This window comes from Pezoporus occidentalis, unplaced genomic scaffold, assembly GCF_034315485.1.
Source record: "Pezoporus occidentalis ecotype Australia unplaced genomic scaffold, CSIRO_AGI_Poc_V1 ctg15, whole genome shotgun sequence".
Classification (NCBI taxonomy): Eukaryota; Metazoa; Chordata; class Aves; order Psittaciformes; family Psittacidae; genus Pezoporus; species Pezoporus occidentalis.
This window is the reverse complement of record NW_026913316.1, coordinates 8,862,707-8,888,295: the sequence shown is the minus strand read 5'-3', so window position 1 is coordinate 8,888,295 and position 25,589 is coordinate 8,862,707. Positions and strand designations below refer to the sequence as shown.

Below are 25,589 nucleotides of genomic sequence, written 5' to 3'. Positions count from 1 at the left end.
GAACTGTATGTTTTCTAAATTGATCTCAGATTGTGTGCCAAGGGCTGATCCACCGCGACCCTGCCTTTTTTTGTCAAGACTGTGCTAATCCTGACAAAATCTGCTTTGAGAGCCAGCTTGAACTAGCATTTTGCTGGTCAAGCCTCTGCACCCTAGCCAAACTTGTGCTACGGTGTAAGGATCAAGGTTTTGAGCTGTTTCAGAATAAATACTTTTCTCTATGGTCATACTGCAATGCTTAGAAAAATACCATGTGCTTGTGCATGCTCCCTAGTTTTAGTGTCAAGGGGCCTGCAGGAAAACCAGTCGTCCTTGCTCAGTTGGCCCCAGACATGTAGAAAGATGAAGCTTTTGGACAAAACCAATGCTAGTCAAAGTAGATAAGAAATAACGTGTAAAGGGATGGACCACGCTTTTCTACCTGCCTCTTGCAGTACATTGCAAAGCAGCCTGTGGAAATGATGAAGACCTTGTTTGGCTTCACTTGTTTTCCATGTACTGTTTGTTGTTCCTTGAAGTGCTTGGCCAAATCGGCTTCCTTTCTGATTATATGTGCTGTTGCTTTTGTTGCTGCTGCGTCGCAAAGAACAGGTGAAAACTTGAATCAGCTGGAGACCTCCCTTGATATGAGTCACTTTCAGTAATAAAGCTTCTGCAGACTAAATGCTGCTCCCAACTGCTAATGACTGTTTCATGACTCCTTTAAAGCAAAACAACTTACTTTCAAACAGTCGGTTGCACAAGCATTAATCTAGATTTAGTTTATGAAGTTCACAAGTCGAGCCTCTCTGTGCACTGCCCACTGCGTGTATTAGTAGGTGCATGCTACAGAAAATGCAAGCATGTCTGTAATAACTTTCATACTGCTTTTAATTTCTGAATGCATTATACCTCCAATTTTGAACAGGAGGAAAAAGTATTGGTTTTTTATTTATTTTTTCTTTTTTAATCTGTATTTCCCATCCACATTTCCTAAAGATGGTGGTGGTGTTTTAATTGTTTTTTTCAGATACAATCTTGGCAGTCTTGGCACACAGATTGATGAAGATGAGAAGTTCCACCAGCCTGATATCTTAGACCCAGTGTTACTTCTTTGGTTTGTGTTTCTGGAATACTGGCTTTCTCTTAACTCTGTGGGGCTGCTTTTGGTTTGGTGGCATCTTCTCTTCCATGATCTGTTGCATGTGTCTTCCAGAAGAAATCTAGTTTGTTTTCTCTCTAGCAGAAGCAGCATTTATGATGACTGTTTTAGTCATCACACCTTCTGAGAACTGAGAAATATGCCAATTTAAAACTAAGATAGACGTTAAGCTAAGGCTATTGGGGAACCAGTGGAAATGCCCTTCGGGTTCTGTTTTCAAGTTGCCACCACAATTACATTTCCACTTTGGATTTTTTTTTTTTTTGTACTTTCTGTCTTTTTAGTTTGTAATAGGCTTGGTTTTTCCTTTCCCCTTTTTCTTCTTCCTACTTTCTAGCACTAGTGATACGACCTTCAACTTTCAACTATCAAACAGCAAAACCTGCAGCTCATCATATCAAAGGTGAAGATGTATTGGATTAAGCAAGAAAAGATGTTTCATTACAGGAACAGTTTGGAAAAACATGGAGTTCCTGCCTTAATGATGTCATATGTTGGTGGATTATAAAAAAGAAATGTTTTTTTTTTTTTCAATGAGCCAGTGAAAAATATCTTTTACTTTCTGTGCCCTGAAGAAAATGAAAGAAACATCCATACTTAATTAGTAGTAGGAAGCACTGATCTAATACAATTAAACTCCATATAAGAAGCTAATTATTTATAAATTACTTTTTTTTCCTCACTAAACCTGTAACAGTCTGTGCTGGAATTATAACCACAGTGGTTTCCTTGCCATTATTAATTTCTGCAGTTTTGAGAACCTTAGAGAAGTAGAAATACAAAGCACTAATAAGTCTCCAGTGCTCTCTAAATTGTATATTGAGGTAGCAGTGAGCTGAGTAGCTAAACAGATAACACAGTGGCTGTGTTTTGTTTCGTCTCCAGGGGCCAAGCCCCTGAGTTTTGAGGCCTCACTGGCAGACAGCAGGGCCAGCATGGTTGTGTCCTCGAGCCAAGTCTTTCTCATCAGTAGGTGTGCAGGAATCAGGAAGGAAAAGCTCAGGATAGAAATGGACCAGGGAAACAAAAGGGTTTATGAGAAGCAGAGCTTTACATTGGAATGTGCAATGGGAGGAACTGGAAAAGAAAAAACAATGAAGTCTGCTAGAGACCATGGGAATGGAGAAGAGGAATGAAGGAGGCAAGGGAGCTTTGAGAGTTCAGCGTCTGTGTCTTCAGCACCTGAAACTCACTGAATGAATAATCAAGGCTGATCTGAAGCAAGGCGTCAAGGAACTTGAATGTAAAACTGGATGCTGCTTCTCTATCAAAAGTTTGAGCCCAGGAGGGAGCCTTTTCTTATCGTTCATTTTCAGATTCTACTGTTGTATTTAATGTGTCTCTCTCATTCCCCATTTCTGACTTTAAAAAATGTCTGAAAATCACTTCTAAGATGTGAACAGTTTCTTGCTGTAACTCAGGTGAGTTGCCCAAGCGTTGCAGTGAAAGCAGAGATGGGACAAGTTGCAGATTTGTGAATAAGAAACATTTTGCTGTGCTGAATGATTGATTTTTGTCTTACCTGTTCATGCTGCCTTCTGAGCAGCTAACTGTCTTCACTGGTAGCATGTTAAAAGGGCAAAAACCTATAACCTAAGCTGAAGTCACTGGTGTGGCACTATTGTCAGGTATGTTCAGGTAGGCATGCTGGGCTTTAAAGTTACAGCCAATTACTGAAATTCAGAAGACCATGTATTTATTTGTAGGGCATTAGCAATATTCAGAATCTAGATAATTTAGAAGTATGAAACTTCTACAGTTTGATTAATTTCTTTAAAAACATGGTTTTTTTTCCAGATACTTTAGCTTTGCAGGAACAAAGACTGAAAGGAGATTTTTGTAAAATGGGAGCTTATTGTTAAGGGAAGCCAAATCCAGTGAACTGGCTTTAAAGCTAACCTTCCTGGTCTGCAAAATGTGAGGCTGCTGTAGTTCCTGGTTTCTAAGCTCAGCCTGTAGAGGTGGTTAGCATGTATTCCAGAGATGTAAATGCACGTAGAGCACACATTCATCCAGCCACACGGACAAAATGGGTGGAGATGAGTGCCTTTACCAGCAGACACATATAGCAGCACACAAGCCTAGCGCAGCACTGAGAGTTCAGTCCTGTCTGCATACACCCCCAGAGAAAATTGGAGAACAGTTAAGAAGATAGCTTAGACTACAGTTGAACCCAGCTTGACCAGCCAAGCATGCTGACCAGCAGCTTGCTTATGGGTGGCCTGTTCTTCCCTGATGCATACCAGGAAGAACATTCCCTTCCTTTATCTCCTCAGAGTTATCCCTGCTTTTTCCCCTGCATTGCTCCCCATTCTGTAAGTCCAAGCCCAAATTTCCTAAGGCTACCTAGGTAGTTTGTCCCTCATAGGGTGTTACTGTTATGGGTTCCTAAGTAGTGCTGGCCTTGGATGGTTGTTCTCACCAAAAATGTCCTTGATACTCCCCTTTAGTGCTCTTTGTCCATTTCTTATGTAGCTCTCCTGCGAAATCGGGCAATCCTTCAGGGCATGCTCTGTAACATTTATTAGGTGCTTACGCTTTCATCTGTTATATCCAGCAGCAACTTCTATCACATCCCATGGTTTCTTATGTTCTCCTTTATTAGCTAAGCCTCAGGCCCATGCCTGCATCTCTGTCTACATGCTTTGGCAGGTATGTGATACTGAGGAAAGGAGAAAGATAGGGATGTGCTTAGCTCACAGGACCTGAGTTACCTGATGGGTTAAGTGGTACAAAAGGCTGTAGCATGGTTAACAGCCCAAGATCAGCTACAGGCTGTCTCGGTGGCCTCGCTTGGTTTGCTCCTGTTTTAACCTGAGTTATCTTTCTCCAAGCTTTTTGTTTCCCAATGACAGGCATATGTTGTCTGCCTGTGACTGAAAGGGGAAAGCAGCACTGACTTAGGGGAGGATTTAATCTGTTTTAGGAAATTTTCTATCTGCTCTTCAGAGTTTTTCTCATCTGCAAGGACATTGGGGACAATGAAATTTTTTGACAGGTGATTAAATAGAATTAGCTAGCATTATGATTAATTAAAACCATTTGTAAACGAAGAAAAGCAAGTTTAGTTCCTCCTGGGCATATTTTGTGAGACCGTTTTGCAAGGCAGCATGTTTTGGACGATCTTTATGTAGAGGTGAAATCTGCGAGGACAATGGCTTTGTTGAGCCAGGATTTGTTTCTCGGTATTTTATTAGATCATGCTTTGCCGCAGGCTCTGTTCTTCTTGTGGAGAATTCCAGATTCCTCCTGCTTCAAAACTCAGTTCATCACCCTGTACTGCAGGAAGCTGCTGCTTTTGTTTCCAACATGAGAAATTCTCCCTGCCTCTGTCACCATTTCTGAGCACTTATTTCCGCATGGCCATTTTCTCTTTCTTTCCAAGGTTAGGTTGTCAGTCTGGGAGAAGACTGCTGGCTGCCCACTCCGCTTTCTTGGGGTATCCCTAGGAATGGATGGGAACTGCTGATTACCCCTGGCAGCAGGGAGAGGCAGCTGAAACACATATTCCCAGGCCTTCCCTAAAGGAAGCAAGTGGGCCAGCTCTCTGGTCATCTGGTGGTGTCAGAGCATGGAAACGTAACAGCTCAGCTTCAGTTACACTTCTCACAGTTTAGGAAGCCAGTTCTGGCCGGCAGAGGGGTCTTGGCTATGTAGTGTGGAGAGAAAAAATGGCATAGGTTTGCTTTTAGTGATCCCAGTCCTCCTTAGGAACTCATTGCTTTTATGTGTCCCAGTCCTTGGCTGCAAAAACGAAACTTCGTCCTCTCTTTTTTATAAGCAGTCTTCCTGCTATGGTCTGCATTCCCTTCTTACGTAAGTGAACTGGCTGCTGGCTCTTCTCAAAGTCTTTTGCCTCAATCCGATGGTTGTGGCTATTAATTAATTCTCACACAGAAAACCACCCTCCTATCCCCTTGTTTCCTCTTCATTCCTCTCCACAGGGAAATTTCCCGAGTATGTGAATTCCTAGGCTCTCTGTGTTACCTTGTGTCCTTTAGCAACGCAAAGGTATGTGAGAGAGTCTAAACGTATTTAAAGCAAGTTTGGCTAAAAGTTCGGTTGGGGTTGTTTGGGTGGTTTAAGCTTCTTTTGAAGTATGGGAATAAACCCAGAGTCTTCCCTCCCTTAAAGGGTGAGACTAAGCACCAAAATGAATGTTTGGCTTAACATAGCTGTTGAATCTCATCCCCCAGCTGCCACATTGAAGCTTCACATGCAGTGGTTGCTTTCTTTAGACTTCTGAGAGTCTCTCCAATCACACACATTGTGTGTACACATACACGTTAACATGTACTTTAGCCGTTTCACTGATAGCCATTTGGGAGCACACCTAACACCCATTTTGATGTTGGAGAAGGTATTGTTATGATATGGTGGTGGGTGAAATATCTCCTATTAGGGAATGATATAGTTGCAAGGAGCATCCCAGTGCATTCAGCAGGAAGCCTGTTGTGTGGATTTGAGCTGCTGAAAGCAGCACAAATCACCATGAGGCTTGCTCTGAGCTGCAGATGAAGGAGGATTGAGAGGGGTTGTGAAGATGTTTGTGTAAAGCTTGAGGGTTTCTAAATATCAGAAAATTGCAGTGTTTTGGTGCAGAAGCAGTGTTCAAAGCAAAGAATAGAGGTGGGTGTGGTGATTGTGGAAGGTTATTTATCACAACCAGACCTAGAAGCGTGGGATGTTTTTTAAACCACTGTTCAGCTACAGCAGGGAGGGTCTAAACTCAATGCAGAGCCATCCAAGAGGAGCAGTAGTTAGAGCCTGCTTTCTGCTGTTGCCCCACCAGAAGGGGAGAGAAGAGAGCCCCACCATTTGTTCTCCAGGTGTAACTTCAGGCAGGTGGGAGGTGCGTGCAGGAAGTGTTCAAGAAGGGGATATGGACAGGGTGCAGGAGTAAGCCATCTCTGGGATGCAGGTGGAAGATGTTTATGCAGGGCCACACAGTTATGTTCTACAGGACAGGAGAATGAGAATGGCAGTTGGGAGGATGGCATGGAAAGGCAATTACTTTGTCTAAAAAATCTCTTGTCACTCACAGGTTACACCAAAATGGGAAGTCTTCTCACCCCAGGCCTATTGTGGCTGAGAGAAAAGTTCCGAATGGGTTATGATCTTAGCAGATGAGAAAGTTTAGGACACAGCTCAGGAGGGATTATATGTTTGTGCTGGTAGGGGTAATCTGCTTCATAGCTGAGGCTGTGGGGAGTGAAAACCTGGCCAGTTTAAAAAGGGATCTGGTGTTCTTCGGGATCAGAAGATGAACATGAATCCATGACCCCAGGCTATTTAGGAAACAGTAAATGTCGAAGTTCCAGTGCATAAACAGGATCAGGTCCCACAGGACATGGGAACCAACCCTTCCTCTTCGCAATGTACTTACAAAGCCCCAGCTGAAATGGGGTACCCAGCTCTGAGCACCACATACTGGAGCAGGAGCCAGTTGGGCAGATGGGGATGACAAGATGTATCAGAGCTGTAGGAAATGTGTGACCTGTGAGGGATGATTGAAGAAATCAGAGCTCTTCAGACTCTGAAGCGAGATGTGAAGAGCCTTTTACAAAAACACAGGTCTGTAGCAAGAAATAACCTGTTCACTGTGTCTGTGATGGATGAGAGAGGAAATAGCAGGCTTAAATTGCAGTAAAAGAGACAGGATACGCAAAGTAAGTGTAGGCATGGCGAGACACTGAAATTGACTGCAGGGAGGTCATGGAGTCTCTGCTAGTGAAGGTGTTGAAGGCTCAGTTCAGCCAATAAGTTAGGGTAACATTGGCCTGCTTAGTTTGGTTTTTAGGTGAAAGGTGGATAATTCAGACCTTCAAACACCTTTTTGTTCCCCATTTTTCTATGATCTCTTAACACTTGTACACTAGACATACTCTGGGGAGGCAGTAGATAGCTGGAGCATAGGAAATACAAGAGTGTCAATTGAAAATAGCTATTAAAGCAAAGGGCAAGGAGTATAAAATTAGGGTAAAGGACTAGTAATGTAAGGTGAATGTAATGAAATGTAAAAGAACATGGAAAAATTAGTCAGAAAATGCATATTATTTGCCCTGTTCCTCAAAATGCTGCGTTTTTTGGTCAGAAGAAAGTAATTACGGGAGGTTGAGGCTAAAGGCAATACAAAGTGGCTTGTGAACTTTCAGTGGCTTTTTGAAGGTTCAGCCTCTGGTAACAGAATCCTAAGGAGTGCTTTGCCAGCAGGAGGAACAGAAAAAGAAGAAATGTTTTCTTCCTTTACATAATAGCCTGTGCGGCCGTGCCTCATATTCCTTAAAGGACAGGGGTTGGTTGTACAGGGAGCAGAGCTGGAGCTTGTTGGGAAAACTACACAGGTTAAGGATAGAGGAAAAAGAGGAAACCTGCAGGACAGCCAATTGCTATTAAAAGGTAAAACAGAGGTGTAGCACTGACATACTAGGAGGGCCAAAAGACAAATACAAGAGGTAAGATGAAAAGTGATAACTGTCTATGTATGCATATAATCTGAGAGCATTACTTAATGTCTAGGGAGCAAGTATGAAAACCTAGAGGATTTAGGATGCAGTCAGAAAGTTGGTTCATTCAAAGTTGTGATTTATTTGCATCAATGGTTTGGGGAGAGTGCATGAGCATGTTACCTTTTCAGGTAAGTCAGATAGAAGCAAGCAATAGAAAGAAAAGTTAATGGCAAAAAGATGCTTTGAGGGGAAAATCTCAAGTCTCTAGATTTAAGACAGTGGAAGCACAGAAAAATAAGTGAAAACCAGATATGATGTATGATAATAATGATGTAGCAAGAAATAACCCTTGTAGAAACTGCACTAAGATGTCCAATGTGCCCCTAAATTATATCATCCATCTGAAGTGCAAGAGTTGGCTGACTGCTGAGGTGAGTTTGCCTCAATATCTGTTAGCTGCTCTCAGCCGTGGAAGAGTACAGATGACTGCATCTTTTTAAATGGGCCAGAAGTTTCCATATGGGATTTCACATCAGAGTGCACTGCCTGGGTATTGACAGCCTGACTGGAGCTTTGCAACTTACTGCCCTCAAGGATTTCAGTGTATAGTGGAACATCTGCTTTTCTGGGCTAGCTCTTTACTTCATTGAAGTAATGGTCTCCCTGGATTTTATATGGTGTGAGCGCTCCTCTCTGAACAGTCAAGAAATACATCTAGAGAATTCAGTGCATGTTTGACCTCATGCCAAAGGGGTTTTGTCTCATTCCGTTGCTCAACTTATTTCCATTTTAACATGGAAGCTACCTCATGCCCATAGCAATATGAGGAGTCAGTGTAAGGATTTGATGTGATCGCCTTCATTTTGAAAAGACCAGTTGAAAATCTGCTAACCCAGCCTGCCAGTGGGTGAAAGGAAAGCAACCCTCAAGCACATGAGGGTCTGGGTCTTGAGAAATATTTAATCATAGGCTGAAAAAAGGATGTGCTGAGGCTCTGACTCAAAACTGATCCTATTTCCAATAAGGGTTTTTAACTGTGTGAACGAAACCGGCTATCCTCTCAGTCAAAAAACGTCACTTCAATCCGAGGTGCTCAGAGGGAGAGCGCAGGAGAGCTGCTACAATTAGTGTGCGATCTCATTAGCCTGTACCATCTTCCTCCAGTAGGCACTTGCTTTTTTTGATTATAACAGTGAAGATGTCGTGCAGTTTCAAAGACAGACCAGTCCTGGATTATCTGAACTCACCAAAGCTGTCCCCTGTGGATTAGACACCTATTTGTATTGTTTCCTTAAGGCAAATAAGGCATCAGAATTGCCTTTATTGGCTGTTGTTGCTATGTGCAGGGAACCTGCCAAGATTAATATACACAACGTTCCCTTCCCCACCTCCTGCTTTCAAAAAGTAGCCAGCATAAAAGTGTTATTCAATTACTACCCAGTCAGAAGCCTCATGTTGCCAGAAGCTGTTACTAAGAAGACAGCAGTTATTAATGATGTACCAAGTGGCATGCTTCAGCATATCTTTGGAGAATATACAGATGTTTGTTTGCAGATGACTGGTTAATTTTGCTTTGAATCAGTAAGTAATCTGCAGAGAGCATATGTAACAAATAGCTAGGGATAATTTATTCATTGTTTCCTTAATTATTCTGTTTGGGTTTATTCCATACCGTCAGGTTTTCAGCTGCTGTTAGTAATAAAAGCTGAAGATATAATTTCTTTAGAAGTTTTTGAATGGGCAGAAGATCCATCTTTTCTTGGAATGAATTGATTTACTGCAACTACTGTCTGATGTAATACTGTAGGATAAATTAAAACCTTATAAAAAATGTAAGCATTCCTCTGAGGAAAAAAGCAATCAAGTCATTTGCAGTGTCTGTATAGAGTTATCTCAGTCTTTTTTGTTTGCTGGTATGGAGACAAAATGTCATTTCCGGAAATTTATCATCATTTCAAACAATAAGTTGAAACAGCAGCAGTTAAAACCATAGAGGGAAATCAACAGTGTCATTTGACGCTTCTGAGTTAGGTATGATGAATTATGATTTCAGCATGTCTCCGTTTCTCTGGATGTTGTAGACTGACAACAGTTTGTCTGACTAAACATACACAAAAAAAAAACCCTCCTAGTTTGCCAGAACATGTATAACTCCTTTTTGGCCATGCACTGCTTTGCATGTTGTTACCTCTAAAACCTGTTATTTCCAATGGGAACTTTCTAATTTTTTCCCAAGTCACAGATTTTTCATACAGCTATTTTGCACCATGAATTTGGAGGCCCGAACTTTCTCAGGCACCTAATGTTCTGGGACTGTTCCTTGATCTGCTCTTCTATCAATTTCACTTTAAAGAAACTATTGTTTGCTGCCTGTCCACTTTCCTATCCCACTTTCCTAAAGTTGCAAATTCCAGCAGGACAAATTTTGATGTTTTTGAGGATCATATTCCATCAGCCATATGGCTTGGCGTAGGAGTCTAGCAGAGGTTGTATAGTGTGTAAAATCAAAACTATTTCTTATATTAATAAAATCATACCAAACAAGAAGAGGCATCCTTTTTCCTCACCTTATGAGTCCCCTGTTAACAGAAAGCAAAGGATTTGGGATATAAGTCATTAAAAATTTTATTTCCAAAAAATCTAAGCATTTTTTTACCCAAGAATGTTTGCACGCTGTCCAAAAGTACCATTTGTCCTACTGCTTACTGCTCTAATCTGAACTGAATTTACTTTGTAGCTATCCCTTGAACAACAGTGATCTGCATCAGTTCAACATCGAGGAGAACGGAGGAACACCGTATACTGCAAAAATGCCTGCAAGGCACCACCACCACCACCGTCATCACCACCACCTCGCAAACTACGGCCCCCTTGCTCCAGAGAGCAAAGACATTGTTTCTGCAGTTCCAAACCCAAACAGTAAGTCCACTGCAGTAAATGCCCTTTCGGTAACTGTGCTGCTGTGATTTGTCTCTGGCAAGGAGGCAAAGGAAACGGAAGGAAAAGGACGTGGTGTTTCAGTTTTCCCTCTTGAAGAATATGCTTCTTGTTATTATTTTCTAGCTTTGTAAGTGAGTGCAAACGAGACAGGATTTTTGCAATTTCCTGGCTTTGCTACAGGGCTGTGGGATTGGTGTTAGTTTGGTGTTCCATAGCTGAACAAACACCCAATTAGTCACGGATACTGAGTCTCTAGCCACTTGGCACAGGCTATCTTTTCATTGTTACTATTTATTTGCGCAGTTTCTCAAACCTACCCTCATCTGCCATTCTGTTTTGCTGATCTGCCCAGCTGTCCCTCAGCCCTCATTATCTGGATCTGACTTTTGCTTTCGTGTCTGGGCACACACAACAGAAACTTCACAGTGCTGGGCAGCCAGCATCTTGCTCTTAGTTTGTGTAATGGGAACAATTCCCACTCAGCCTCACCTATCATGATTGGAGTGTGCTTGCTTGTTTGGTGGAGAAAGTCTTGGCTTGTAGAAAGCAAAGAGGAGAAAAGCCTTTCTGTGCCTGATGTAACCTTGGAGAGTTTGGTTGTAAGTCTCCATAGCTAAACATGTACAGGCTTTTTTAAGGCTGCATAGCTTGTCCAAATAGTCATAGGTTTACACAAAAAGAGAAACAGCCCTGCCATTGAGCAATTCTACCTCTTGCTCTCCAAATTTATAATCTCTGCCTCTGCAGTGTGTGAGATGCTGAAGCTGTGTAGGAATTTCAGATGAGCAAACAAGGTATGATCTATTATTTTCCTTGCTTCATGGGCATGATAAATTCTTCCCCCAGTTCTTGCCTTTATAATTGCAAATCACCCTGAGACGGTCATCTGTTATGGAAACTTTCGGCCTGGGTTGTTAATCTGACAACTTCCAAATGCCTGAAACCAGGATCTTGTAGTGGACAGTGCTGGCTGACGGTGACTTTAGGCTGTCCCACCTCTTTCCTTGATTGAACACTCACTGCTGGCATACATTCATCCTGGGAAGTGCCAAGGGCTGGTGTGGCACCCCCACTTGATGCTGCCACAGAGGCCCTGGATGGGCAACTGGATGCTCCAGAACTGCCAATGGGTATCGGTGACCCGACTGCAGAGGGTGGCACAGGCCATCCTGCTGGTACCTGCTGGGCCTCAGCCAGCTGCTCATGGGGTGCCCTGAGGTGTATCTGAGTGCTGGCGATGGAGGGATGCTGGTGGGGCTGATCTGGACAGCCTCGCCGGCTGTCAGCCCGGTGCAGCGGGAGGCGGTGACCTTTCTGTAGGGTCTGCCAACCCGTGTTTTTTCTTTCCCAAATTAGAGTGAAGCACACCAGGAAATTGGGTCAGAGCCAGCTCTGCTGCTGCTGAGTGTTCCAGCCCTGAGGACACTGCAGACCCCATCACCCTATCCCCCTCCAATGGGCTCCCCCATCCTGCCTATGGCCCACAGCCCCATGTCAGCCCCTGGGGACTCAGCTTCTGCCCCAGCAGTGCTGCAGCAGGGCCAGTCTCCACCACCCCACTGCCCTGCCGAGCTGGGCTCACCTGTAGAGCAGAAGGTGATTTGAAGCAACACCAAAACCACAGCACAATGTGTTTATTCCAGCTCTGTGCCTCCTTTTAGGCTGCACTGCTTTCCTGCTCCTCCTTATTGCTGACATAACCTTAGAAACAGCTTAGAGAAGCGTAAGAGCAAAACATCAGGAGCAGGTTTGCCCAGGAACAGGTTGCCCTGAGAAGGTATGGCTGCCCATCCCTGGCAGTGTTTAAGGCCAGGCTGGATGTGGCTTTGATCAGCCTGGTCTAGTGGAAGGTGTCCCTGCCCATGGCAGGGGTTTGGAACTAAATGAGTTTTGAGGTCCTTTCCAGCCCAAACCATTCTAGGATTCTGTGCTTCGCTTTGTGCCTAGTGAGTGTTACCTTCAAGATGAGATGTGGGGCTGAGAAGCTGTGTCCCCCAGGAATGGGAAGGACAAGCTGTCTCCCCCAGATCCCACAGCCCTCCTGGGGCACAGCCTCTCCAGCCTGTCCAGCAGCTGCAGCGTTCTGAATGGGATTTCCACAACCAAGACAAGACTTCCATGGAACACGTATTCCTGGAGATAGATTTACCTTTCTCTCTGTTTTGTCAGCTTAAGGCTGTTTCATGCTAGCTATTTGATTAGAGAAAAGGGAATTGGTGCTGGTTCCTGACATGGCCTAATGCCACTAGCAGCAAATGCCAATTCCTGGTTTCTCTAAGGCAGGAGAAAAGAACGGGGCACCTCCAAGGGGAATCTGGAGCAGGCATGCTGGCTGTGTCCAGCTGAGCTCTTCAGGCAGCTGTACATACCGCGCACCGGTTTGCCTTAATGCAGGCATGCTGCCCCACAGCAACCCATTACTGATCCCCTGAGGAGACCCAGCCGGAGGCACAAACATGATTTTCCTTGAAAGGCCAGTCTGCAGTTAGACCTCGCATGTTTACTCTGTTAGAGTTGTGGCAGTGTGGGCAGGAACGCTTCCCTTAGAACAGAGTCAAAGTTACTCATTTGCAGCTTGAGGTGAGAGGTCTAGGTGCCTTTTCAAGGTTGGTGCTCAGGGGGCTTGCTTTGGTTCGGTTTGTTTTTAATGGAGTCATTAAAATGCTGCTCATGCTGTTTCAACTGAGAAAACTGTCTTGTAGAGAGCATGTGGAAAAGGCTTGCGGTCTATGTGCCAAGACAGGAGCATGCTGTCTGTCAGTCTGTTATCTCGGGCAGCACACGTGGCAGAGTGTGGGACAAGAAGAGCTCAGGCAGGGAGGAGGCACTGTCAGGGGTCTGTGTCAGGAACATGGGGACGTGGGGGGCAGATGTCTGTCTCCAGGCTGTAAGGAAAGGCCACTGCTGTAAAAGCATTTCTAGGAAGTAAATGGTCACTAACCTGGGGACGGTCTCGGGGACAAGGTGCTTGTGACCAAGTGGAAATGCCTGGAGAGCATGGGGGAATACACTATCCTAGTGGAGACTTCCTCATGAGGCTGACAGAGGAGAGGCCATGCACACCGGCGCTTCAGTTTGCCTTCCTTGTGGTTTTCCAAGGGATCAGAGGCAGTTTGTGACTTCTTCCAGCTCCTACAGACTGGACTCATCTCTGAGGTGGCTTTAAATTCTCAAGTGGACCATGGAGCGACCCGTCAACATGTACCTGGCATGATGTCAACAGAGGGAGAAAGCATATGCCTTTACTCCACTTACTCTGATAAATGCCAAAATTCCAGTGCAATTCACAGAACATGGGCAGGAGAGAGGGAAACGACAGCATGCCCAGCCAAGGTTCCCTTTAAATACTGGTGCTTGTTTCTCAGCAAACACACAGCCTGGGATTTTGTTACAAAAAACAAACCCCGGCCAGACCTGCCCGATTTTTCACATTCCAAGTAATTTGTCTGCTTCAATTACTGGAGGAAGTGAAACCCAGTGAAACAAATCTGACGTGTGTGTTTATGAAGGCAGTTCAGCAGAAGATGTTGTTTTCCTGCATTCAGCCTGATGATTGTATTTGCAGTGCTGCCCTTCACCTCAAAGCTAATATCCAGAGATCATGTCTTTTATGCAGCAGATCTTGCCCTGGTGTATTCACGGAATCCCGGTCCCAAGGACTGCTGTATTCAACAGCACTTAGCCTTATAGCACCATCGCCACCGCACACAGGGGTTGAGCTGCTTGCTAAGCCTAATCGGCATGGCAACGTCGTGCATGGGTTACCAAATGCACATGAGCAGATCCACTGGCAGCAGCTGAGGCTATCACTGAAAGCAGATGCCAACAAGTATGCAATGTAGCTTGCTGAATTTTTATGATGGAAAGTGATGAACGAGAAGAGAGAGCCCAGCTTGCCTCTGGAACTCTGGGCTGAGCTTGCAGGTTATCACTTAAAAATAGGCATCCTTTACTCCTGAACTGCTCACTACAAAAGTCCTTGTGTAACCCTGAGCAGAGAATGATGTAATACAGACTGAATTTCAGGCTGAAAACAGTGATTTAAAAGACCCCAGTGCTGCCAGATCCGTTCTTAAAATGAAAGCCTGGTTTTGCCAAGACTTAATGCTGACTCAGGAAACGTGTGCCTTTTTTAATGTAGGACTTCAAATTTTTGCCTTTTTTGCTTTTTCAATCTGTTTTCAAGGTTGGGTTAGAAGGCTGCAGTGGCTGCCTTGTTTTCCAGAGCTCTCCCTTCAAACAAATATACAGTTTAAAAATCAGTTTTAAAGCGTAGCAAACTTGAGTAAAATAATTTAAATAAGGCACTTTTCCCCTCTGTTCTTTCTTGACAGGAAAATAAAATGTCTGTTTCTAGAAAAACCTCATCCAAACAAAAAGAACCCCCAAACCACTCAAACACGCAGAAGAACCCCAGATAACACATCTTCATGTCTTATTTTATGGCTGTGGTGATTTATTCCCAGATATCATCGCGCAGTTTCACAGTGTCATATCTGCAGAAGCAGCTGTGGTGTGAGAAATGCCAAATTCTTGCATCACTAACTTGTGATAAGAGACAACCAATGGGAGGTCAATGCTGATACTGTAACCCCTTCTAGGATATTATTGCCTCAGGGTCTGATAATGTTTCATAATGCCAAAACTGGCATTTTTCTTATGTTCCTATAATCTGGTTTTAGCAGCTTGTCTTTAGTCAGCAAAGCTCTTAATGTATATTTAAACAGCTGTAGAATTAGATCTTGAATGGGTAATATTTAATATTCTTAGGACAGCTTGAGAACCTGATCCAGCCTAAACTGCAGTCAGTGCAAGGCTTTTATTGATTTCAGTGGGCTTTGAATCAGACTCCAGAGATCACACTGTTCCCAACTGTTATTACCTCGAATCCATGGTAAAAAGAAATACAGGAGGATGCAGAGATCAGTCAAATCATCGCATGCTGAAGCTCATTTTTCTCAGAGTACTTGCAGATATACAGATGTATATGCCACACCATCCGTGAGATGTTGGCAGAGACCTTTCAGGGCTGTCTCAAGAAATATTTTTCCTTGTCTTTCTGTGTCGGTGGCTTGCTCAAAATCTCTGTTGACAAAGTACAGCAAATTCCTGACAACAGTCTTAAAGAGGCTGGCGTGTAAGTAAAGATGTCTGAGAGAAGCCAAAAGCTATACTCTGATCTCTTTACACATCACATGTTCCGAGAGTGGCACCTTGGCTGCATAAATAATCCCTCTGGTGTCAACTGAGTTTTAGAGTACAGGGGGGGTGGTGAGGGGGAGGTAAGGAGAGAAGTGTCTAGCCCAAAGCTGCAAAAGCCCTGCTGAAATGAAGGGATGGGCGAGAAGGAGGAGGGGGAGGGATTGTTTGCTAAATAGAAAAAGTCAAAATGACCCAACAGGCATAATTCTGAAGCATTTTAGAGGGTCTTATAGGGCACGTGGTTTGCTGACTTCTGTCTCTTCAAATGCAGTTGAGTGTCTTGCTCTGCAGTTCTTCTGTAGCTTCCCTTCAGACTGTTTCTTTTTCTTTCTTTCCTTTGGGCATCTTTTTAGAACTGAGCTCAGGACTTCCCCTTTTTTATGATGAAACCTCTCATCTGAAGAAAATAGAAACGGACAGTGTGAAGGTAGTTGGACCATGGCCAGCCCTGCACGTCAGCATGAACAAGGTATAGCACATACATATATACTTTTACATATATATGCCAGAGAGCCCTGTTGTCACTTCATACTCAAAAGCTGCTGCTTTTTCACCTTCAACTCAAATCAACATTCATCTGCAACTGGCTTGCTTTTTAATCACCTCTCACCATCTCCTGGTTGGATTGGGGTTTGGTTTTTAGATTGAGCATTTCCTTCGCCTTTGCCTTTTAAAATTTCAGAAGCTGCTGCAACAATGTTATTGGTGTAGTTTTAGTTCAGTTGTGAAGAGTTAGTCATCTAGGCAGCCCAGAGGTGTAAAGAAGAAACAACACTTTAAGTGATAGAAAAAAAAAATTGAAAACCTTGTTTTTCTACATGAGGAGCCCATATTATGCTTTAAACACCCCCTGGCATCTGATGGTAGTGGGTGTTTTGTGAGTGAGTTTTTGCAGGGGTGGCAAAACAGCCATGTCCCACTGCCTCTGACAGAGATCAGAGGCCAGCAGGTCAATGGCTCCTTCTAGCCACGTGAGGCAAAACCTACTGTGCCTCTGTTGTGGGGTGTGCCTTGAGCTGAATCTCAATAGAGCCACAGAAGCCTGGACCTTTGGTTTGCAACCACATCAGTCCTGAGCTGGGCCCAGTGAGGTCAATGGGAGCATTGCCTCTGGCTTTAAATGAGGTGGGTTTGGGCCCCCAGTGAGTGTACAGATCTGTTGAAAGAAATGTGTTGAGTTTTCTGTCAGTTCAAGGGAGAACTCGGGTTACTTTGCCTTGGTTTTACAAAGAGCCATTTGTTATTGATATTATTTCAATGAGCATTAGGTAACTAAAAATCAAATAGGATGCAGAAAAGTGTATCAAAAATACATACACAAAGGGACTGTGTATCTATATAGCGTATTCTTTCTTTCCCTGGATGAGAGAACCCAGGAGATGGAAGTCAAGGCTGAAAATCAGTGAGTCAGGTGTTTCTAATAAAAAACCCCAAATCTTGACTTTTTTTTTTTCAACATTTTAGTTAATTGAAGTTAATCAGTAATGTAGATTTTCTGTCATGAACATTTGCTTGAAGAACCATGTTCAGGATTGTCAGGGGGTGGTAGTGTACTTCAGCTGCGGTCCTTATACCTTATGAATGTGGTCATGAGACAATGACCTATGTCATGACTTTTGGAGACTTCTGAATTAACAGATGAAGATGGAATACTTCAGACATTGTCCAAAATCTGTTTGCTTATCAGCTATGAGGAGCTGTCATTTTGTCCGACTGGTTGGTCTGAGTGGGGATAAAAGCTAAATCAGAAAGTAGACAAACTGAGGTGAAATGGAAGAGAAGCCATCAGTTTCCCATGGTCATTTCTCAGGTTGTTCGTCTCGAAATACTCTTATCCGGTAATAGGTACAGGTTTCTATAGGCCGAGCTAATTAAGCATTGACATAGTTTGCCAAAGGAAAATTCTCCATCTCACAGACTCATCCAGTGAATATCCAGGTCTTACGAGAGGAACACTGTAGTTCAGTTGTAATTACTGATACTCTATCTGAACCCCAGCTGAGAGCATTCACTTAGGTGCAGTGCCCAAAACATGCTTTAAAGGACAGCCCTACACTATTGAGCTTCTTGACAGCTCAGTTTGGTGTATAGAAAGGGCTGAGGTGAAGTGAGAGGTCTCTCTCCATGTTGACCACAGTGCACAAGTGGTTAAACCAGTCTGACCTGCGTTGCACAAAAGATCTGAACAGGTGATCTCAGTGGTACCCTTGTGATCTCATAATGAGTAGATTTATGGTCTCTTTTTTCTGTAAATGAAAGCTTAAAACTCTTTGGTCCTGTATTCCACACCACTATGCAAGTAGTACCAATAGAGCCCCTGTGACTTCTGACTGGCAAAGCCTGACCTCTGATCCTCTCACACTCCTCTGAAAATCTGTAGAGGGAGAGCTCAGCTCTTCTATAATTAATGGTTTTCTTTGGCTTGTCCTGACAGCTCCAGAATCTTGTCCACAATCAACTAGACTATTTATATAAGGACTAATTAGCAGAACCCAGTATCGTAGCAAGTCTGTACTTCACAACAAGCGCAGCTGCACGCTAAACACAGCCTGTGTCTGCTGCAGCCATCAGTCAAAGTTTAGCTGGTGGAAAGCTCTTGCAATGAGCACCAGGAGCTGCTAAATGCTTCTGTTTCTGGCAAAAGCTCTGCAGAAGGCAAGTGTAGAGACACAGTCTGTCTGATGAAAAAATCTCTTATGGCAGTCATAGCGGGTTTGGTTTTAAATGCTGGACAGCAATCGCATGGATAGAGGTTACCAAGTGAATGCAAAGGAGGCCGATCTCTCAACATTTATCAAAATTGCCATTTTGAGCCATCTGAAAATTGTATGTGCTCCTGAAACAGGCCCAGAATCTCCACCGGAAAGCACCTCTGCAATAAAGTGCTCACGTCACAGGTTGTGGGTTGTGACCAACAAATCGTTCTCAAGTTCTTTTGGCCCCTTGCTTGTGGTTTCTTCTTCAAGCACCATTCTCTAACCTAGATCCTAGTGAAATGTGGACACAACTCATAAAGCTAAAGCAAACAAACAGCAGAGCTTTGAGCAGAGACTGCATGGAGTTGCCTCAGCAGGTGGCTGCTCCAATGAAAGAGGGAGGTGCTGTAAATATTGGGCTAACCCTGAGCTGAAATGCTGTGGAGCATCACCCAGCACAAAGGTAGTGGGGCAGGTTAAACATGATTGAACAGCTCTGATCTGGGACAAGCATTTTTCACTGGCCTTTGAAGCTCCTTTGGTTACGGTAGTTAACTGGCTACTCAGTCCAGCAGCAAACAGATTTTAATGGGTGGTCTGAGTGTCTAGTTTCTGGCAAAAAAATTAAAGATTACCAGCTCTCCTGCCCCACTCCATTGATTTCTATTCTACTAAGTGCTTTTTATTCTCTAGTTTTACATCTGAAATATTATGCTTACACAAAACCAATGAACCAGTTCCGAAGCTGCTTCATTTGCTCTATTTCTGAAAGTAAAGCAAGGGTTTGCACATCTATTTTGGAGTCCCAACTTTCACTCCCTCTCTTCCTGTTGTTAATTATTATTTTTTTTCAAGCAGAGTGCTTTGGGGCTGGCATTTGTCAGGCTTAATAATCAACCCATAGGAGAATTAGCAAGAAATTGGGTAAATTAGATTCAGCAGTTAATTAATTTGATTGTCTGCTACAGCAAACTTCGTCTCATGGGAATGATGAATAGATGTGTCCAATCTCCTTTCCAGAGCTGTTTGGTACAGTGGACGTGTCTGTCCACCTACTGGATGATAAGCCAGTTTCAACATGCATTTCATATCCTTCGGTTAGCCTTCATCTCCAGGAGAGACAAGCCTAAGTGTTGTAGCTGTGAATGTATTTCTGATTTTCTTTCTTGCAAGCCTTTCATTAGAAACATATGTTCGCCCACCCGCTTTGCTCCATGTGTGTATGCATAGCCACAAATGTATTGTTCGCGTTTCTGAAATATGGGGAGTCTAGTTGTTAGTCCAGATGTAATCATTACATAAAAAGAAAGAATACAGTTCAGATTTTTTCTTCCCATTTTCCTGATGTTGTGCTCACCCTTCTCATGTACCCTTGGGTTCTAAGGTTGGTGATTTCATTCTGGTGAGGTCTCAGGGTATTATGATGGTCACAGAATCATAAAATCATTTAGGTTGGAAAAGACCTTTAAGGTCATAAAGTCCAACCATTAATCTAGCACTGCCAAATTCACCACTAAACCATATCCCTAAGTGCCATGTTTAAAATACCTTCAGGGAAGGTGACTCAACAACTACTTCCCTGAGCAGCTGGTTCCAGTGTTCCATCAAGTCATCTTCACTGTTTCTTCTTCACTCTAGGATCCACTTTGGGTCCTTTTGTGTGTTTGCAAACATGCTTTTACACCTTCTTTCTTGAATGTAGGCATTCAAGGCCATGCTGGATATGGTTCTGGGCAACCTGATCTAGCTGAAGATGTCCCTGCTCATTACAGGAGGGTTGCAATTGCATTTGATGGTCCCTTCCAACCCAGACTATCCTATGATTCTATGATTCTTCATCGATCTGCATCTTCATATTGCACCCAAACACATTATACATTGTGGCTTTTACATAATTATACTATGTCTTTGCTCTCTTCATTGCCTCTAAAACCAGTTTTGTCCAGGTTCAGGTCTGCACTTCTCTAACTGGCCATTGGCAAGTTGTTTACTGCTGTGGGGTCTTCAGTGCCAGCCTGCACCCCTTGTGCTATCACCCCATGCCCGCACTCCTCTACACCACCTCCTGTGTCTCCACCTCTTAAAACCCATGTTATACTAGCTTTGTGTAGCTTTATACTACATCGTGTTACAGTTATATATATTTATTCTACAAAAAATAACTGCTTGACTTACTGTTTTCTATATAAAATTATTGCTGTTACAGCTAACACTAGTAAAACAAAGCTGCAGGCAGATCAGGAAAGGTTCAGAGTGAGCCTGATGAGCCTCAATGACTCCAAGCTCTGTTCAAAGCTTACGGCCTTTTGTTGGCATGGTAGTAACATGTTACAGGGCTACCCAGTTACGTTACTGACAGCTTGCAAATGAAACCACTTTCAAGAAAGCTGTGGAACTACATGCCCCATGCACACCTGCAAAGCCTAAAGCTGCTGCAGCTCCAAAAATCATCTGTGGTTTAAAAAAAACCAACACAAAACCAATCACTTTGTTTGTATATTTGAGACTCTTTCATGCGATATGCTGATCAGAGGGTATACCCTGGGAAACATGGCTACCATGACTGAGTAAGGCTATCATGAAGCTTTGCACTGACAGATGCAGGATCTAATAACACTGAGCAATAGCGTTTTATAAAATAAATTTGATACCAGGCATTAAAGAGGTTTGCTGCAAGGATAGAAGCATAGCAAGATTTATTGGGAGTTATATCATTCATTAGACCAACTGATAGTTGACCAGAGGAAGGTCTTGTGTGTCTGACAGCTTAACGAGGGGTTCTTTTACTTGTTGGTTTATTGCCAAATGTATTTTTCTAATAAAAGATGCAGCTTCTGCTTGCACACTTTGCCTCAAATAAGAATAACACAATCATATGGGCCTTGCCATTGTGATGTCTGTTCATAATTTGTGTTAGCTATTGCATGGGGAAAGAAAAAAATCAATAAAGTTACTGATGGAAAAGGGGCAAAGGAGTCTGTAGATTTTCATGCACATTTGCAGATGCAGTTGCATCCCAGGAGACCAAAGGGTTAGACCTCACAGAGCTAATGTGCATTCAGAACCTATACATCTGGGTTGTCTTCATTAAAATTTTACCTCTACTAGTAGTGATGACTAACAACAAAGAATAGGTGGACATTCCTAAACAAAGTATCGATTCTATTCTTCAGGTGTCTCCAGCTAAATGTGTATTCTACACATACTGTTTGACTGAGAAGAGACTATTGATAAATTCACAGAGGCAAAACATCATGCATCTTGCTCTTGGTATAAAGTGTGATGTGGAACAAAGCATGAATCTTTTAAAGCAGAGAGAATTGAAATGTTAAGTACAGGAGTAGTTTTGCTGTGTTTCTTGCAACTATTTTTATATTCTGTATGTGTACTTAATATTCAGTTAGCTTTGCAAACCAAAGCCAGTGTCATCATTATCTAAGACTCTACAAATCTGCCTTCTGTTCTCGTATCAGCAGATGTAATTGAATTTAAAGTAAATGTTTGAGAGGAGAAGAGCAAACCTAAGACCTCAATTATAGAAAGAAAAAAAGACATCTACTTTCATGCATGTATATATCTGAGCTTGTTCAAACCACTTCTATCAAACCCAGTTAAGTGCAATTCTTCAGTGTTCTCCTTCTCTGGAAGAATAAAGTTCTCCATCAGTGGTGAAAGTGATGTGAATACATTGCTATTTTTTAGCAACAGCAGAAGTGTAGATGGAAAATCAAAATGTTATCAAATATCTTAACTTAATGGGTTTTTCTGCATTTTTAAACCTTTTCAGATGGGTATAGATTGCAATTTTAAGCAAGAAGATGACTTCTTTTCGTTTGACTCTCAGACATTCACTTGAAAGGAACATCTCAGATTCTTTGGAATTGCATAATAAGAAACGATATAATTGGAAGTTTCAATAATATTATGCCATGTTTAGTTTTCTAATGACTTCCACTAATGACTAAGAATGCTCTTAGTTTATAAATGAAAATGAAATTTTAATAACTGCAAACCTGGTACAGAATTTGAATACCCAGCTGCTATCCTTATGCTTCACTTATCACTGCAAGCAATAAGGATTCTGGAAATATAAGATCTCTTTATTATACAATAAATAAAGTAGATTACAGCTTTCATTCTTGCAGGATTAGTATCTAGAATTTCCTAATGCAGGTAGGGTTTAGATCTTTGATTTTCTTATAAACTAGTGAAACGAGCCATAGAAGGTGATGTATGGTTTTTCTTTTGCCTTCTTGATTGAAGTTATACTTGAGGAGTTAAACCTGGGGATGAACAGAATTCTATGTAAAGATTAGTGGCATTAAGGACAATAGGAACTGATATAGATGCTTACAAGTACTGATAGTCTGCAGTACAAAGATGCTACTTTCTTCTTTTTGTAGTCTGTGATTTGAGTTTTCACTTTCAGTTTGGATTTTCATTGCCACTGACTGTATTACACACTGTATGTCTAATTACACATATTACGCACTGTATGTGTACTAGTCTCAGCTAATCAGCTATATGAAAGCAGAATTCAGTAATGATTCAGGATGTGCTGCACTGTGGCAGAAAAGTGTCCCTGCCAAGGCAGGCTGGCAAAGAAGCCTTTCACAGATGTTTAGAAGCTAAAGGAGGTCTGGATCCCCCATATGGGGCTTGTGTGCAGTCAGCATTTTCACTGAGGCAAGGAAGGTGGTGGCCTTCAGCTGCTGGATCAGCATCTGGTGAACAGGACGAGGCCAAGGAGTGGTTGCGGCAGTGTCTGTTCTTCATGTGTGATCAGTCACTAAAGATGCTACTGGTCCTCGTGGGCTGCAAGCAAAGCAAATTTTGCTTGCTTGAAGGTAAAACCTTCAAAGTGTGACCCAAACAAGAGCTAAAGCAGACCTGAATGGCCAGGAATGGCTTCTAAGAAGTCTGCAACCACTAGCAGCAGCAGCAGCAGCTTTCCCTTCTCAGCCAGGTCAGTGAACATCATTGTTTGGACATCTCAAGTTCTGAGAATCTCAGCTGGAGACTTGCACATCAGATCCCACCCTGGGGACAGTCTCTATTACATGGACTCATCTGGTATAATCCTGAATACAGCAGGACATTGAGACCTTTTGAGGACATTGAGACCTGTTGCAGGGCACACACAAGGGCTTTTATCTTGCTCTTGGTCAATGTGGGGAAGTTAGTCAGGGAACTGAAAATATCCATATCCATCTGAATAACAGATGTATGGGACTTTGGAACTTTGTGTTACACAACAAGCTTGTGTCCTAAACAAGCACCGGTTGTCTTGATTTAGCTGGTAAAATACAGTTTGCTTAATCTTGCTTGACTGAAATTATATTTAATTAGCATCCAGTGTAAAACAAAGGTGAAATTTTGCAATGGCCTTTTGAAATGCCACTGCTTAGTATGTTGTTCTTTGTGGTGTTAAAAATCAATGCGCTTAAAAGTCGACAATAATAGCAGCCCTTTGAAAGTATGTAATAGTACACTGTGGCTACCAAGACTACCGGTGAAGGAAAAGTTGTGCTCTTTACAGTCAATTTTGTCCTTCTGAGTATCTCCACTTCTCAGCTTCATGAGTACTGCAGAAAAGACACTTATGGCAAACAAATATTTCATGTTGGGTTTTTTTTATATGCTTGCCAGAACTACAATTACATTCAAGACTGAATAGATGGCTACAGTTCCATGAGTTGCTCCAGCTAGATGCTGTCACTTTTAAAGTATTTTCTTCTTCACTTAGGAGAAAGGTGGGGAGAATGAAAAGTCCCAAAATATCTCCCACTAAAACTGGTAAAAGTAGCTCAGCAAATAAATATGTAAAAATTGTTAGGAATTTGCTAGAGAAAAAAAAATCCCATGATGAGCAGGCCTTTAACAGTTGTTTGGTTGCTCAAAATCATACCTGCCAGCTGTGGCATTTTGGATACAGAAGTCTGCTAGGCCAACTTTGCTTACATGTGAGAAATACCTTGCAGTCTCAATAGAGCTCCGCAGAGGTCTGGCTCTTTCCCTCCCCAGTGTTTGCAGGTTTTGAAATTAAAGGGCCAATCCTATGGTAATTTCAGTGGCTAAAAAATGACCAGGTCTGTCTTGAAATACTTTGTCAGAGGTGAACCTCAGGGATGTGCTGGCCCTGGTTTACTGATGCCTTATACCCATTTTGTACAAAATCTGAATGACAGCATTACATATCTATTTTATCTGGGTGTATACGACCACTCAATCTTTGCAGCAATCAGAGTGGAAAATGAATGCATAATCTAGGCTGCTACTTGGTTGTAATCCACGTCTCGCTTCCAGGAAGAATAGGGAAGTTTGCAATGGCTGCTATGCCATTGCCCAATCCTCCTTAAAAAATATATGATATTGCAGTTTGATTAAGAGTTCACATTTACAATCCTGATCTCATTCATACCCAGTTTGTTTATATATTGGTCTTACATTGTCCTTTTTTTTTTCCCCTTTATTTTTGTGTTCTTTTTTTCTGCATGGGAAGTTTATTCATGCTGACATTGCTGCTGGATGTAGTTTGTTGTAGGCACAAAACCTTTAAGTCATGTTTGAACAGGTCACTAAACCAGCCATCCTGAGGGCTTAGATTTCTGATCTGGATCACTGCATATGTAAAGGGTTGACATCAAGTGGAAACAGCAGCAACAGTGTTTAAATTCCCTGGATTTTTCTTTTCTTTCTGATGAAGGAGATTTTGCTTGGCTTGCAATTACATGGAGATCCCTTCAGATCCCTCTGGTTAAATTTGCAAAGCCCCTTCACATTCTTAGGGTAGTATAACAAACCAGCGTTCACTAGAGTTGGGTGTTGTGAACCTCTCCTTCTTCTGCCTGCTGTGGGATATTTTGAGACAGTGTTTTGCTTCCTCAGTGTCATCACAGGTTTGGAGAACTAGTACCTGGCTGGGCTTTTTCCATGTATCTGCACATCTCTTTCTTGCTTTTATTGCTCAGGCTTCCCCGAGGCTTTTCATGTCTTGAAAATAATATAAAGTCATTAAATATTTTCAAAACATTTTCTTCTAAGACATATCCGGGTATGAACACAGAAGTTTTAACCAGCATTGCTGAATCAAGTTGTTACAAGTAAAAAATCTGACCTTTGACCATTTTCTTATCTCTCGATTATATGTCACTGTGCTTG

At 42.5% G+C, this 25,589-nt stretch overlaps 1 protein-coding gene across 2 annotated transcripts in view; it reads left to right on the top strand.

Moving 5' to 3' along the window:
• Positions 1-1,113: 1,113 nt before the first annotated feature.
• LOC134159719 (band 4.1-like protein 4B) overlaps positions 1,114-25,589 on the top strand; it is an 85,161-nt gene continuing 60,685 nt past the window's right edge. Inside the window, exons 1-3 of one of the 2 annotated variants that reach the window (XM_062610968.1) lie at positions 1,115-1,544; positions 10,328-10,509; positions 16,086-16,201. In XM_062610968.1, coding sequence (XP_062466952.1) covers positions 10,401-10,509; positions 16,086-16,201 — 225 coding nt within the window. In that variant the 5' untranslated portion in view covers positions 1,115-1,544; positions 10,328-10,400. Of the gene's footprint in view, positions 1,545-10,327; positions 10,510-16,085; positions 16,202-25,589 lie in introns of both variants that reach the window. The other variant, XM_062610969.1, reaches the window with a different exon arrangement.